Here is a 16,231-nt window from a genome sequence, read left to right as displayed (position 1 = left end):
ACTTGGAAGATGGGCACCAGTAAGGATGGCTCTTCCTAATACCGAATGCCTCCTGCCCACATCTCCTGGGCCATGCTGACCTGACCACTGCTCCTCGGTGGCTCTGATCCGGGCGTCTGTAAAGTTCCACAAACGGGCTAGCCTCTGCCACTCGTTGGTCTTCAGCTGACGGTAAGCCAGGTGCCAGAGGAGTCTGCGAATGTGCCTGGTCTCCTGACTGTGATCTTGCTTGAACGTCAGAGTAAAGCTGGTTGATGGGTCCTTGATGTTCTCACCATGCTCCTAGATTGAAGGTAATTGTATCAGATGAATTCAGACATTTTCTGCTGATTGCCTTATTTCAGAGTACATACGTATATATTTTTTCAGATGTAACCCATAGAGTGGTAACTGAGACTATGTTTTCAATATTAACCATAACTGGATCTTTTTTTGCCATCCAAGATAGAGACAAATGTCTGAAATAGAAAGCTGGAGTCTGGAGTTCCCTGGTGGTGCAGTGGTTAAGAATCCACCTGCCAATGCAGGGTACATGGGTTCGAGCCCTGGCCTGGGAAGATCCCACACGCCGTGGAACAACTAAGCCCGTGGGCCACAACTACTGAGCCTGCGCTCTAGAGCCCATGAGCCACAACTACTGAGCCCACATGCCTAGAGCTTGTGCTCCGCAACAAGAGAAGCCACCACAATGAGGAGCCCGTGCACCACAACAAAGAGTAGCCCCTGCTCGCCGCAACTAGAGAAAGCCCCTGCACAGCAATGAAGATCCAATGCAGCCAATAAATAAATTAATTAAAAAAAAAAAAAAGCTGGAGTCTGTCTGACACAGGAAGTGTGAGGGATTTTGCCATGCTGTATCGCATGCCTCTATCCCAGCCTGCTTACCACCCCAAAAGAAAACAGAGGGGGTATGCTGACTACAGAAATGTCACAAAAACAAATGTATCTTTAAAGGCGTTACTTTCAACCATATCCCTTTTTCTCCTTTGGGGTGTTTGATTTTCTCACATCAAAGTTTCAGTGGGGCCCAGATTGGATATATTCTTGATAAGACCCCATAGCTGATCCCTCCATTCATCCTGCTCTCTGGTGACTAGGAGGAAAGCAAATGAGCATCCTAACTCTGGGGGCCGAGGAGTGGAGGACACAAGGCTCCATTATCATTTTGTATTACAGCCCTGGAGCCAGGCTCAGCCCAGTAGCACCGTGCCTGGATTGATTCTTGCTTTCTGATTTGTCAAAGATTCCTTTTGTCCCTTTTTAAGAATCCACCAAAAAACCCCACAAAAAACAAAAAAGAATCCACCAGAGTCCTATAGAATCCAACCAAAACAACTGGAGAAAATCTCAAAGTGAAAGCAGGGGTCATGGTTTCCTATGGCTGCCCCTGTCATACACATGCCAGCAGGGCTCCAGACAAGCCTTCCTCTGGAGAGTGGGAATAAGGGACACGCAGGACACAGAGCCCACCAAGAGGTTTGGGACTTCCTATCTATTCTCCTTTCCTCTTTTACATATAGTGAATTTTGTCTTTATCTTTCATTTAAATAAAAGTGAGTCAGTGAAAGATACTCTGAACAGCCATACAGGAGTCAATGCTGGGGCAGGAAGTGGACTAAAGGGATATGGGGACCTGGTTTTTGAACCCTATGAGAAGAACGTGGTGAGGCTGGTGCCCCAGCCACCAGCATGGACCAGCCTGCACCCTCACAGCATCAGTGACCTCCTCTGGAAGGCCTACAGACTCCTGGGAAACTTGGCCAAGGAGAACAGCAAGACCGTTCTCTGATATCTGGACTTTGTGAACAGAAGTTGGAATAGGAATGGGAGGAGTTAATTTCCCATAATTTTTTCAGGGTCTTTTTTTTTTTTTAACACTTTTTTTTTAATTAATTAATTTATTTTTTGGCTGCGTTGGGTCTTCGTTGCTGTGCACGAGCTTACTCTAGTTGCGACAAGCGGGGGCTACTCTTTGTTGCGGAGCACAGGCTGCAGGCACACGGGCTTCAGTAGTTGTGGCACACGGGCTCAGTAGTTGTGGCTCACGGGCTCTAGAGCACAGGCTCAGTAGTTGTGGCACATGGGCTTAGCTGCTCCGCGACATGTGGGATCTTCCCGGACCAGGACTCGAACCCGTGTCCCCTGCACTAGCAGGCAGATTCTTAACCACTGCACCACCAGGGAAGTCCCTTGCAGGGTCTTCTTCACCCCAGCCTTGCTCTACTCCCACAGTGCCTGGCTCCCAGGAGATCCTAAAAGAGGTAAGGCTGAGGGTGGGAGATCCAGAAACTTAGGAGCTGTGGGCACTGCCCTTTTTCCTTTTCTCCTCGTTCCATCTCCTGAAAATGTTAAATCCAAGAAGATCAAAACCCCAAGCACCACCAATTAAAGGGAAGACTACAAAATGCCTCTGCTTTCAACTCCGCATTACTGCATTTTTATTTCTTTGAGAAACATGCCTGCTTTGTGCGTTCCAGGATTGGGCTGGGCAGTCCTTCAGGCTTCCACAGAAAGGGCCAGGGATTTGGAAAGCCCAGGTCTTTTTCAACAGTCAGTGGAAGCATTAATAACTTGTCTGCAAAGCACTGAACTATTTGCAGGAATAACATAAGCCAGAACTGGAGGAAATTGAAATAGCATAAGCCACGATTTTAGGAAGCCCCCATCTACCTCTGAACCATTGAATTTATTTTTTTAATATAAATTTACTTATTATTTATTTATCTGTTTATTTATTTATTTATTTTGGCTGCCTTGGGTCTTTTGTTGCTGTGCGCCGGCTTTCTCTAGTTGCGTCGAGCAGGGGCTACTCTTCGTTGCGGTGCGTGGGCTTCTCATTGCAGTGGCTTCTCTTGTTGCGGAGCACGGGCTCTAGGCACGTGGGCTTCAGTAGTTGTGGCTCGCTGGCTCTAGAGCACAGGCTCAGTAGTTGTGGTGCACGGGCTTAGTTGCTCCGCAGCATGTGGGATCTTCCCGGACCAGGGCTGGAACCCGTGTCCCCTGCATTGGCAGGCGGATTCTTTACCACTGCGCTACCAAGGAAGCAAGCCCTGAACCACTGAATTTAATGATAGATGATTAGGTGGTTAGGTAAATGGGTAAATGGATATGAGAGAGGAAATTCCAATCATCTTTTTAATCTTTTCATTAGGAACCATTTTATATTAGGCCAAGATTTAAACTTGCTTAATAACAAAGGGAATTTTAAATAATAAATAACAATAAATATATTTGGTTAAAAAAAATTTTTAAGGCTCTATATGAAAAAAACAAGTCTTCTTCCCACTCCAGACCTCAGGGTCCCAGTTGTCACCAGGGTTAACAAGTCTTAGCATTTCTGGGGGTCTACTTCAGCTATATGTATGCATTATTTATGATTTTCAAAGTTCATCCAACTCTCACACCTTAAGACTTGTTAGGAAAGAGGGCTTATTCATCTGGTGGAAAAGATAATTTATTCTCATCTAGGAAAAAGAATCTAAAAATGCTAAGAGGAATTAAAAATAGAACCAATGAATATTCCTATTTTTAAAGAAAATGTGGAAACAAAGACGGAACTTGGGAAAGTCATCCTCAATAAAATACAGTGATGATCTAAGAAAATGAGAATGAGGCTAGGACAAAGAGGAAGAGGAAAAAGAAGAGAGACTAGAAATCAGAGGAGGAAGGAGAGCGATTAAACAGAATTCTAATTGTCAAATGTTATTTTGTTTTGTCCTACAGGCAAATAAGAAAAGTCGGGGGAGGATAGTGTAGCCTTTAAACTGATCCCCATATACCAGGACTACTGAGCCAATTAGACAGTACTGCGGGGGCTTCCCTGGTGGCGCAGTGGTTGAGAGTCCGCCTGCTGATGCAGGGGACACGGGTTCGTGCCCCGGTCCGGGAAGATCCCACATGCCGCGGAGCGGCTGGGCCCGTGAGCCATGGCCGCTGAGCCTGCGCGTCCGGAGCCTGTGCTCCGCAACGGGAGAGGCCACAACAGTGAGAGGCCCGCGTACCGCAAAAAAACAAACAATAAAAACCAAAATAAACAGTACTGCGTTGCGAGCAAGGAGGCAAATCAATGCCCCTTAAGGATTTAAGGGACATTTCTCAGGATTGGCAAATTAGACATCAGTCTGGGCTTAAGGCTCCTCAGGGGTAGACATGTGAGGGACTAGGACCTAAATTCTGGCTCCAGCCTGTGACCAGAGTGGACATTCAGCCTAGGACGGCAGCAGAGGGTGGTGTCTGGTGAGGAAATTCCTGCCCAAGGACATAGACTTGAATCTTGGAGGGGAGGGCATTCTACTGAGAAGCTGCGTCAGTGGCAGCTATCAGAGGCAGTACTGATGAAAGAAGATGGAAGGAATGTCTTGGAAACAAGCTTTTGTTTTCTGAAGATGAATAAGGTTTTCGTGACCATCAGAGAATACTTGAGTGCTGAGTAGCCGGCACAGCGGTATGTGGAAAACTGCACAACCCTAAATATGAACTTCCTTACCACTCAGTAGAATGCGAGTGTGGGAGCTTCCAGAAGGGACCATAGCCAGAGACTCCGTGACAGCAGGCACAGCCAGCAGCCAACCACCCGGAGCACGCATGCCAGGCTCCTTAGAGCCAATGTGGACTGGCCTGCTTGGCCCAATGGAGCTCTACACACTTCAGTTCCAACCACTGGTGCTGACAAAGGATTGAGAGGAAGAGAGGCAGCTGTTCATGCCGCAAATTGGACAGCACAGGACAGAAGGGACAGCTATAACACACTAACTAGGGCCCTCCCCACTACAGCAGAAAAAAGAATTACACAGACCCCAACCTGCCCTGTAAGAAGAGGGGGCTGCAGAAGAGGCCCTCACCGAGCTGAATTTGGCTTTCCTTACCTCTCTCCAGGCGTAGCACCTCTCGGCTTCAATGAGTGTGCCCACGATGAAGCTGCAGTTGCTCCTGGCGGCCACGGCCAGGGCAGTCTTCCCTTGCTAAAATGTCAAAAATCAAAGAGTCAGGCAATGCGGCCTACTGGTTAGGAGCTCTTGCTTTGGAGCAAGGGGGCCTGGATTCAAATCCTGATCCTACTGCTTCCTAGCAGGGCAAATTTGGGCCAGTCCTCAGCTTCCCTAGGTCTCAATAACTACCCCTCTGAGTAGTGGTGAGGGGCAAGTGCGATAACTCGTATAGGGTCCTTAGGACTGTGTGTGGCACAGTCTAGGGCTGTGTGTGGTAATCGTCTAAGAGATGCTAGATATTGATAGTGTCAGGTGCTGTGTCAATGGGGCAGGGGGAAGGATTTGGGCTTAGGGGCCCAACACCAACAGGTAACGTTCTACACTTGCCCTATCAATGAGAACCCAAGCATTTCTCCAAGACCGGCAGTGGTCTCCCTGGCTCACTGCACTGTGAAGTCCTCAGCAAATAACGTAATCATACGTTTTTCTCCTCCAGAGTCTGACTCCGCCTGTGGCAGAGGCTTTAGTCAGTGTCCCATGCCCCACCCACCACAAATAACGTTTTTCTTCTAAAAGAGACCTCTTGACTTTAGCTGGGCACTTGGCCACCCCGAACATTTCCTAGTCTCCCTTACCCTTGGGTATGTGAACTAAGTTCTGGCCAATGGTATGTAAATGGAAGCAGCACATGCAACTTCTGGGAAGTTTCTTTAAAAGAGATTTCAAAGTTTCCTCCTCCCCCAGGGGAATGCTGGCATGACGGGAGGAGCCTGAACAGCCACTTTAGATCAGGAAGCGAAAGCCCTGTGTTGAGGAGGGCAGAGTAATAAAACAGAAAACGGATGGATCTCATGCAGAATACAATCAATAATAGTAACACTACATAATACAGAATTCAGCTCACGGGCCTCCTATCCATAATTTTTTCCTATTATATCATACCACCTCTAACCAAAGATGAGGGGTTGGGGTTGGAATCTTAACCAAATGGAATGAGCAATAAAGGCTGTTCTAGACATAATCTGGAGCATGAATGGCCTGGCGCCCATATGGTACCTTATACAAGTTACAAATGACGTAACTTGGTCAAGATGGATATAGTTCAAAGCTACAGCATACAGCTTTGCAAGCAGTGTCCCCTAGATTTTGTGCAGAACACAAGCTATACATCTACACATTTTTCCCAAGCAAAAGATGGTGGTCCCTCATTTGTTTTCCAAATGACCCATGAAAAATCTGCTCAGGGATCCTGAAGATAATTTAAATGAATGGTCAGAAGTAACCTCGGAAGAAGTTCCAACCTCAGAAACCCATGTTTCTATGCTTAGAGATCCAGAAAATTATCCTGATAATTCTCTCACAACACTGAGTATTTGTGAAATGCAACTGCCACCAAGTCAAATGATTTGTCTGCTAGTCCCGGAACTGAGACCCAGGTGAGCCTGAAAATTAGAGCTGAAAGTAATCAGCGTCCAATCAAAAGAGACAGTAATGAAATTAGGAAGAACTGCATTTTGCAGGCATTTAGCAAGCCTCTAATTGTATGCTATCCAAATTCTGGCTTCTAAAGCCATCTCAATCACCATAATTAGCCTATTTTGGGAAGGCAGCATTCTGGGAGCCAGAGGTTTCAAGCTCATAGGAAAACCTTCGCAGGGAGTATAGCTGGAGTAGAAATCCAAATACTTGTGCTGCTGAGGGCGGGTGGCCCTCGGAGAGCTTTGTGACGCCACAGGCTGAGAGGACAGGGAAAGTCAACTTTATACCAAAACTTGGCTCCTTTTTTTCCATCCAGAGCAGACCTTAATTCAGTCCTAGAAACAGTCACTTATCTTTGGTAAAAATTGTGGGAACAGGCAGAAAAGATAGTTTTTATTCATTAATTACATATGTCCTGGGTGCCAGAGAGGCACCAGACGCGATGAGAAAAGAAGGAGGAGGAGAAAGGAAATCTGGGAAATCAGACTGTGAGGCCCAGGAAACTGTGGCTTTTGTTCTGAAAACAGAATCAAGCTGTAGCGCAGACGTGTTCACTGGAATATCCAGTCCACTTGCAGTGGGGGCCCAACATAAGTTCCCTGCCCAATGCTTTAGATTCTCTACTCACCAGACTGCCCTGGAGGTGTTAAGTGTTATTGACAAAGTAGAATAAAAGAAAGCACAGGAAGCTATTAACATTTAGCTACAAATGCTAAATGTTAATACTAAGGCCAAATGTTAACAGAAGTTAATGAGCCACTACTGGTGGAATTCCACCTAAGTGATGGAAATATGGGTGATGGTGTTTTCCTCTCCTATGCTTTTCTATGTTTTCCAAATTGTATTACTTTCATGATCAGAAAAAGAAAACTGATGGAGACAAGTAAAATAACATATCACTAATTCAGATCCCACAAACATGCAATGTGTGATTCTGAAATAGACTAGGGAGGACACAGGCTTGCCCTGGGAATGAGGGATGCACTGAGCTGATGACTAGTGAGGGCAAAGACCAGGAAGGAAAAACTGCAACTTCTGGAAGTGCTGGGCAGCCAAGCATCCAGTAGCCTTAGCTTTGAAGCTCAGCTCTGCTTCTTACAATGGCCCCGATGTCATCAAATCTTCTCTTATAAACTGGGATAATTTCGTCTGCCTCACAAAGGAGATGGGAGGATTAAGCTAAGATGTGAATGAGTACCTAGCCAGGGGGGCCACACAGTGTCTTCTTCTACACCTTTCAGTAAAGCTGGAACCCCAACCCTGCCATGGCTGAGCCTGCGGAACTGCGTCACGTGAAAGAAACAAAGTTGTCTGTCTTTAAAAACACACCTACACAATGGCTTAAGGGTGCAAGCAACCCAAATGTCTATCCATGGATGATCAGATAAACAAAATGTGGCATATACATACAAGGGAATAGTATTCAGCCTTAAAAAGGAAGAAAATTCTAACACATGCTGCAACTTGGTTGAGCCTTGAGGACACAGTCCCAAAAGGGAAAATACTGTACCATTCCACCTAGATGACATACCCAGAGTAGTCAAATTCATAGAGACAGGAAGTGGAATGGGGCTGAGGGAGGAGGAAATGAATGTTGCTGTTCATAGAGTTTCAGTTTTGCAAGATGAATGAGTTCTGGAGATTGGTTGTATAACAAAGTGAATATTCTTAACACTACAGAAATGGACATTTAAAAATGGTTATGGGAATTCCCTGGCAGTCCAGTGGTTAGGACTCCGAGCTTTCACTGCCAAGGGTGCGGGTTCAATCCCTGGTTGGGGAACTAAGATCCCGCAAGCCACGCAGCACAGCCAAAAAAATTTTTAAAAAGTAGGAAATGAATAAATTAAAGAAAAAAAATGGTCAAGATGGTACATTTTATATTGTGTGTATTTTACAACAATTAAAAATTTTTAAATAAATTTAAAAAACAAGTTTAGACACATATAAATTTATTTATTGCAGTTCTATTTATAATAGCAAAAGCTTAAGGACAACTTATATGCCCATCAGTTGAGAACTAAACAAATTATGATATATCCACACCACAGTCTATTATGTAGCTGTATAAAATAGAAGAAACTTTCCATGTACTTACACGGAATGATCTTTGCTTTATACTGATAAGGGAAAAAAGCTAAATGTAGGACAATATGTATAGGTATCCACAGTTGTGTATAAAGGATGGAGGAGTGGAATAAGAGTATAATATATTTATGTTTGCTGTTATATGCATAAAGAAATTCTGGCAAGAACAGAAGAAACTTACAATAATGGGTATGTATGGCAAGGATAGTATGAGAGCCAGACAAATAGGGACGTGGTAGATGGGAAATTTTTACTGTAAAACCTTTACTAAGTTTTAAATTCTTGAACCATGTAAATCTATCATCTTTTCAAAAAATAAATAATTTGAATTTTTTAAATGTATATTTTACTGTTGAGAGTAAAAATTCTTACCAACTTATCTCAATTAAAATTGGGATGTTACTATCAAGATACAAGGTCTCTCCAATTTGTGTCCATCTCACAAAGGATGTGGTAATACTACCCCTCAAGGCTTACAACCGGCAGGGAGGACTCAGCAAGCAGCTCAGCTAAACAGAGTGAAGCCCATGAACTCACTTTGTCAACAACCTTAGGTCACCGCCCGCCTTCTGCAGGGTTTCCACCAGTTCCACACTTCCAAGATCAGCAGCTACATGCAAAGGAGCTTGTGACCTCTGACATGAGAAAGTTCAAAAATGTAATCCAAGCATGTTAAGGAGAGAAAAAACTTGCGTAGTAAAAAGATAAAGAGAAAGCAAAGGTGTCCTACACAGGCCTGTAAGGGAAAATAGATAAGGTCACATATTTTTAAACAGGTACAGGAGACATTCATTGCAGTGTTATTTATAACAATGAAAAATTGAAAGGAAGTTACATGTTTAGTAAGGAAACTCATGAGATAAATTATGGTATATCCACATATTGGAATAATAGGCAACCATCACAAATGATTTTTTAAAATGATTTCAATATGGGATACCTAGAGTAGTCAAGTTCATAGAGACAAAGTGAAATGGTGGTCTCCAGGAGAAGGGGGAGGAGGGAATGAGGAGTTATTGTTCAATGAGTATGGAGTTTCAGTCTGGGAAGATAAAGTTCTGGAGATGGATGGTGTGAGAGTTATGTACATTGTCAGTGTACTTAATGCCACTGAATTGTACACTTATATGGTTACAATGGTAAATTTTACGTTATGTTTATTTTGCCACAATAAAAAATAATTTCAGAGATTTTTAAAAATGAAAAATGCTTATGATGCAACAATAAAAACCTTAGCAAAATAACACTATCTAGCTGAGCTCAATTTATAGAAAAAGAGGGAAAGAAGGAAATGTATTGGTGATGTTAAGAATAATAATGTCTAGACGGAGGGATTAGAGCTTATTTTTATTGGCTTCTCAATGCTTTTCTCTATTTTGTAAGTTTCCTACATTATAGTGTATAAAGGAGTGCAAGACTTCTAATTTCTTTCTTGAATAACCACTTTCCCATGAAGAGGATAAGAATGCTTCAGAGAAATATATGAAATCACAAGAAAATCACCCATCTTAACCTCCCACTGAAAGGAATGCTGATGTGAAGACAATTCTAAAATTTTAGCACAGAAAGGAACATTGGTTATAATCTAGCCCAACTCCTAAACCAGAGAGAGGAAGCAACTTCCTAAGGGTCACACAGCTGGGCAGTAGCATCTAGCCCAGGACTCTTGCTACTAGAGCATATGGCCAACCTGCTTGGGATGTTAACATAATTAATATCAACAAGCATTTACTGAAGACCCACTTTTAGGTGGCAATGTGCCCCTCTGGGGGCTCGTTATCCATGACATCAAACTTACACTGACAGACCTATCAAAAGTCTACACCAACATGGAACAGAGACACAAGTGTCATACATCAAATACCCATAAAATCTCCCTGTGGCAAAACTGCTAGAAGTCTAGAAGGCAGGAAATGCACCAAAATGTTAACAGAGTTCTCTTTCTTTGGGGGGATTATAAACAAATTGTAAGTTTTTAGCTTATTTATGTTTTCTTACTTTTATACGTTGTGTGTATTCCTGGTCTAACAAAACCCATAAATGATAAAGTCTACTTCTATAATTGGGTGGCAGCCTAGCAAGCCTCCTTCACTGGAGTGGATCTAGCCAATTCTGGTGAAGCCAGAATCACTCGGGTGCTCTGTCCATCTGTAGAGCAAAGACTCTGCCCATGAGGAAAGATGTGGGGCATTAACATAGTTGAATACATATGTATGTTCAATAATAAGAGAGATTTTCTTCCCCCAAACTTTTGGGATAGTAAAAGACCAGGGAGGAGGACGGTCTCTGCGGAAGGAAGGGACAGAAGGGGAGTTAAGTCCCAATTCAGCTCAGGGTACCAGGGACCTCACAGGCTGGAGTTGGAGCAGACTGCAGAGATCTGAGTCAGTGCTCTGGTTTCACAGATGAGGAAACCGAGGATGACACAGTGGGTTAGGACACGCATGCCCACCGCACGTGGCTGCTCCCTCACCTGGGAAGGGGCAGCCAGGAAGGAGGGAGGAGTCCAGACGCTCATCTGTCCTCAGGACTCTGGCAAGGGCCCTCTCCCGAGAGTTTTCCTTCCCACTCCTGACCTCTGGAAGAGGGTAGCCCTTTCCAGAGCAGGCCCTGGCTCAGACAGCACCCACCCCCATCCTTTTAATTCTTCCACCTCAGCATTTCCATTTGCTGCCAGTGATGGATGCCTTTTATGCGGCATTTGATTCTGCTCCAGTGGTCTGAATTCATGGTGATTTTTAAAAAAATTCCAGGAGGTCTCTTTTGCCTTTGGGCAAAAAGAAGATACATTTACTGTCTATAATATAGAAACAAAGCTTCCTTTCTTGTGGAGAAGGGCTCCCTGCCAATTACAACATTTCACACTGGGGGAGTAGCTGTTGATTTAAATTGCCACCGGCAATTTACCTCTGGGCTACTGTTTATCTATCAGAAGTACTGGGCCTGTTAAATGTGAACGGTTTAATAACGCATTGGCTGAATCCCAGTTGTGCGTTTGAAAAAGACAAAATATGTGTGTGCAAGTGGGAGTGGGGGTTTACAGAGGCAAAAGGATAAAAATATGAATGTGCATATTCTTCCCAGGAATCTTTAGAGCACTTTGGACTTGATCAAAACTACCCCTAAACACATGCTGAGTTGAAACAAGAAAATAGACTCTCTAGGTTCTGATTTGCCTGGCTTACCTGATTTAAGATGTCAATATCATGCTGTGCACTTAATAAGCTGTTTACCACTGTGATATGGTTGTTGATTAACAGCTAAATGAAGAGGGGACTCCTTAGGCTGCAGAAAGAAATTACATTTCAAATTCAAAAGATTCTGGCTTCATCAATCAGATCAAAAAGCGACTCATTTCATCAGACATTTCCTGATAATCTCCTGAATACTGGTACTGCCCAACATGGCTGCAGGCCCTTAATAAGTCTTCAGCAATCACTTCCATGCCAAGGCTGTATAGAAATCCCGCTCACCAGCAACCCACTTTCCCACTTCATTCATTCTAGAACTTGACACTGAGCACCTATTATGGGCCAGGCTCTTTTCAGGTTGTTAGGGGTTCAGTGGTGAACATGGCCCATCCTCAGGAATCTTTCATCTAGTAGGGAAAGCAGATACTGATTTTTTTTTTTAAGTCACAAAATAAATGTACAGTTACACGTTGTGATAATAAGTGCCTTGAAGGAAAAGTGCACAGCGGTAAGAGAGCACATGTGGGTGTGGGCCAAGGGCCAAACTTTCTGGAAGTCAGAAAAGGCTTCCCTGAAGAATTGACATTTGAGCTCAAATATGAAGGCTAAGAAAATATTAAATAGCTTAACTGCAGGACTTTCCAGAGGCTTCAAAGAGCTAAAGTGCAGTGGGAACAGCCACAAGGAAGCAACAGCATTCCCCGAGTTGCTTTGATCTTGGGTTCTTTCTCCCTAGAGCATGTTGTGGGACTAATGCCCCACTCACCCAGGGGCACCGTCCGTGCTCAGCCCTCCCACCTATGTAGAGCCCAGCCATCGCATATTCACCAGGCCCTTGCAGCCTGCTCCCCTTTCCTCCTCCTTTGTGGCTAAGCTGCCTGTCTTCCAGCCATGTGCTCAGCCACCTCTACTACGGGCTTCTTACCAGCCCTGTCAGTCTCAGTGCCCACCTCCAGGGTCACACACACAACCTCCTGCTGCCTTTGCTCCCACCCAGCTGCCACTGGCCCAGGAGGCTCGAGAGAAAACACATCTCCGGGGGTAGAAAAGGCAGATGCAAGGAGGAAAAAAGGCGAGGAGAACACAGGTAAGGTGTGAGAGAGTGAGGTGAGGGGCATTTAGTGGGGAGGAGAGGGGCAGGGGTACAGGTGTGAGACAGCAGGGGCAGAAGATGCAGTGAGACTGTGTGGACAACAGTAGTTGAGCTGAGAGGCAAAATGCGTGGAAAGAGGGAACACAGATGCTGCAAGGTGGGTGGTGAGGACAGGGTGCACTGCTGCTCCAGCGGAGCAGATGGTGTTAATCAGCATCGCTGATGCACCTACAACACATTCTCCTAATGGTGCCCACTACTCACTCGCTCCCCCTACAGTTTATACTCGGAAACACCGGGCTAACAGTTTTTCATTCACCACCACCCTAGCAGTTAGGGCTTCTCTTCCCCACTTTATATATGAGGCACAGAGGTGAAATCACTTCCGCGAGGCATCAGAGCTAGGAAGGAGCAGAGACAGGATTTGAACCCAGATCTTCCTGACTCCAGCAGCAGCACCAGGCTCCTTCCCAGGAAACAGGGGTAGACGGATGGAAGAGAGATGTAGTGAGTTAGCAAGGGATTCACCAGCACACAGAGGAGAAGGAAAGCAGGGGCAGGTGGAATGCTATGTCTGCGTATGTCAGACTGTCCAAGGGTGAGCAAGGGAAGTGGGAGACAGATGGGGCAGAGGGGCAGCAGGAGGGGAAAGCTTTCTGTGCAGACCTCTTCTGCTCAGGGAGGACCTTCTCTCTAGGGGCGCTAAGGATGAAAAAAGAGAACGTATCCCTCGTCCCAGGGACGTAAGCAGTGCCCTTCCTGCTGGGACCATTGGCCTTGCTGGGGCCCAATTCCTCCTGAGAAACAGGAAGCATCCTTGGATGGACCAGGCAAGGTCAGAACCAGTTCCCCTAATGCCATTCTCCAAAAGCTACCAGTCATGGGTTAAATCACGTCCCTCCTCTCCAGTTAATACAATAAATAGTAATGGCTAAGCAATATTAGAGAAAAGAATATTCTCACAGGAGAAATGAAAGTAGAGTGAAAAATAGGGGAATGTTTCCCCATCTAATTCCAGCGCAGAGGGCCTTTGTTAATTCTACCAAAGCCAATTCGAACTTCAGAAAACCTAAATTAATACAAATGACTGACTTTCAAAAGAAAAACAAGATCGGTCAGTGAAGGGGGAAAAATAATCATTCTCCTTCCTATTAACAGCAGTTTCATTATTTTCCCAGACTGATAAATTTAATACAAGACTGGCATCTCTAGATACATAAAAAAAATTAACTGCAGCAAATGTAAATATTTAAAACACAAAGATTTCATTTTGTTCCGGAACTTCAATGACTTTCTAAAATTCATCCCTTGGATTGTATTTCTTAAGATTAAGACTCCGTCTCCAGAAGAAGCCAGTCGGCCCTCCCAGAAAGAATTCCTCCTTTGTGATCACTCGTCTCCCCGCTCCAGCCCTCCATGCATCTGCAAGGAGCATCTCCCAGCACAGCCAGCCTCACAGAGCTGGGATCAAAGCCCATGTTATCATAACAGACTGACTCACTTCCACCTTCTGGTGCAGATCAACGTTCTCACTGAAAAGAAAGCTGACAAAGGATGCGTGGCTGTTCCGGGTTGCTATCTGCAAAGCACTGATATCGAGCTGCACGAGACAGGTGGAGAGAGAAGGCACGGAGGGATTCCCATTAGAATCTAGCATGGTTTCTGGTGTTCATTCCATGGTAATCAATTAATACAATAAAATAGTATGCCTAGTTAAAAAAGAAAATTCAACGTGTTTCTGATCATTTGGGGGCGGGGGCTTTTGGTTGCTTCTAGGTATCTCCCATTTAAAAGAGACAAGAATCCTAGACAACACATGCCTCAGGCAAATATGAGCTAAAATCCTTCCCTTCTCCAGGAAGTACGAAGTGGGCTAGGGCCAAGCCTTCTCTCTATACAACCTGCAAACCCCCTCCTTGAGCCAAAAGGGCTGAACTTGGTATTGGCCCCAGAAGTGCATCCACCCTCTCCCGCCCTGACCATTTACTAGCAACTCTCCCCTTTACAGGTACCACCTCAGCACTCAGCATGATTGCTGCCTATGTGCAGGTTCCCTCACAGCCCTTTCACTCAACTTCTTTAGCATCTCTCCTTCACTTAGTGCCCGTGCTAGAGGGCAAACTACTTAGGTCAGGGCCTCCTCCAAAAGGCCTTGCAATAAGACAAGGTCAGTGGATAGTTACTGACTGATCACAGTTGGTCCCCCAAATTCACGGGTTCTGCAGCTGCAAATTCAACCAACTATGCATCAAAAATATTCAAAACAAAAAACATTCCAGAATGTTCCAAAAAGCAAAACTTGAATTTGCTCATGTGCTGGCAACTATTTACATAACATTTACATTCTATTTACAATTATTTACATAGAATTTACATTGTATTAGGTATTACAAGTAACCTAGAGATATGTAAAGTACATGGGAGGGGACTTCCCTGGTAGCTCAGGGGTTAAGAATCCCGCCTGCCAGTGCAGGGGCACGGGTTCGAGCCCTGGTCCGGGAAGATCCCACATGCCACGGAGCAACTAAGCTCATGCACCATAACTACTGAGCCTGAGCTCTAGAGCCTGAAAGCCACAACTACTGAGCCCATGAGCCACAACTACTGAAGCCCGCACACCTAGAGCCCATGCTCCACAACAAGAGAAGCCACTGCAATGAGAGGCCTGCGAACCACAACAAAGAGTAGCCCCCGCTCGCCGCAACTAGAGATAGCCTGCGCCCAGCAATGAAGCCAAAAATAATAAGTAAAAAAAATTTTAAAATAAAGTACATGGGAGGCTGAGGCTATTGATCCAGGAAGTGTGCTAACGAACTCCGGGGAAAACCCAAGATAATGTAAAAGATGTAAAACTGACTTAGGACAATTTCCAGGCTGTCTGGATGAGGCCAAGGCCATAAGGATATGGACAACGTGGAGCCTACAGTCCTGGCAGGGTGGGGAGAATGCGAGCATGTGAAAGCCATTACAAAGCAAAACCTTCAGAGCGCCAAAGAATTAAGTACAGAAGGGAGGGAGGCACAGAGCAGCGAGGCGAGCCAAAAGGAGTGATCCCAGGAGGATCTTGCTAATAAGGGAGGCCTTTCCAGGGAGGCTGCAGACTGGGGGCAGAGGGGCACCTGGGCATGACAGAAAAACAGCACCACTCTCCATATTCTGAATGTTTCCTGGGCCCCGTGAATTCTTAACTCTGGGCTCATTTATCGCATGAAAAACCTTGCAACGTCAGTGGGAATCACCTCACCCTACATATTCCACTCTCCCTTGCAATCTTGTCTATGTATATATAATTTTATATAGTGAGGGACTTCCCTGGCAGTCCAGTGGTTAGGGCTCGGTGCTTTCACTGCCATGGGCCTCGGTTCCATCCCTGGTCAGGGAGCTAAGATCCCACAAGCTGCTCAGTGCGGCCAAAAAAAATTTTAAATAAAAAAAATTTAAAAATAAATGAA

The 16,231-nt window shown here is 44.9% G+C and overlaps 1 protein-coding gene across 1 annotated transcript in view; it reads right to left on the bottom strand.

Annotated features, from left to right (window-relative positions):
• The window catches only part of ANKDD1B (ankyrin repeat and death domain containing 1B), a 66,050-nt gene that overhangs the window by 15,887 nt on the left and 33,932 nt on the right, over positions 1 to 16,231 (bottom strand). Inside the window, 6 exon segments of the mRNA XM_089908566.1 lie at positions 81 to 282; positions 4,866 to 4,961; positions 9,029 to 9,130; positions 11,681 to 11,746; positions 11,748 to 11,780; positions 14,281 to 14,379. Of these exon segments, the coding sequence (XP_089764692.1) occupies positions 81 to 282; positions 4,866 to 4,961; positions 9,029 to 9,130; positions 11,681 to 11,746; positions 11,748 to 11,780; positions 14,281 to 14,379 (598 nt within the window).

The sequence above is a fragment of the Delphinapterus leucas genome, chromosome 3, assembly GCF_059928025.1.
Source record: "Delphinapterus leucas isolate spDelLeu-1000000601 "Yukka" chromosome 3, BTC_Dleu_Yukka2, whole genome shotgun sequence".
Classification (NCBI taxonomy): domain Eukaryota; kingdom Metazoa; phylum Chordata; class Mammalia; order Artiodactyla; family Monodontidae; genus Delphinapterus; species Delphinapterus leucas.
The sequence above is the reverse complement of the archived record's forward strand: the minus strand, read 5'-3'. Positions and strand labels throughout refer to the sequence as shown.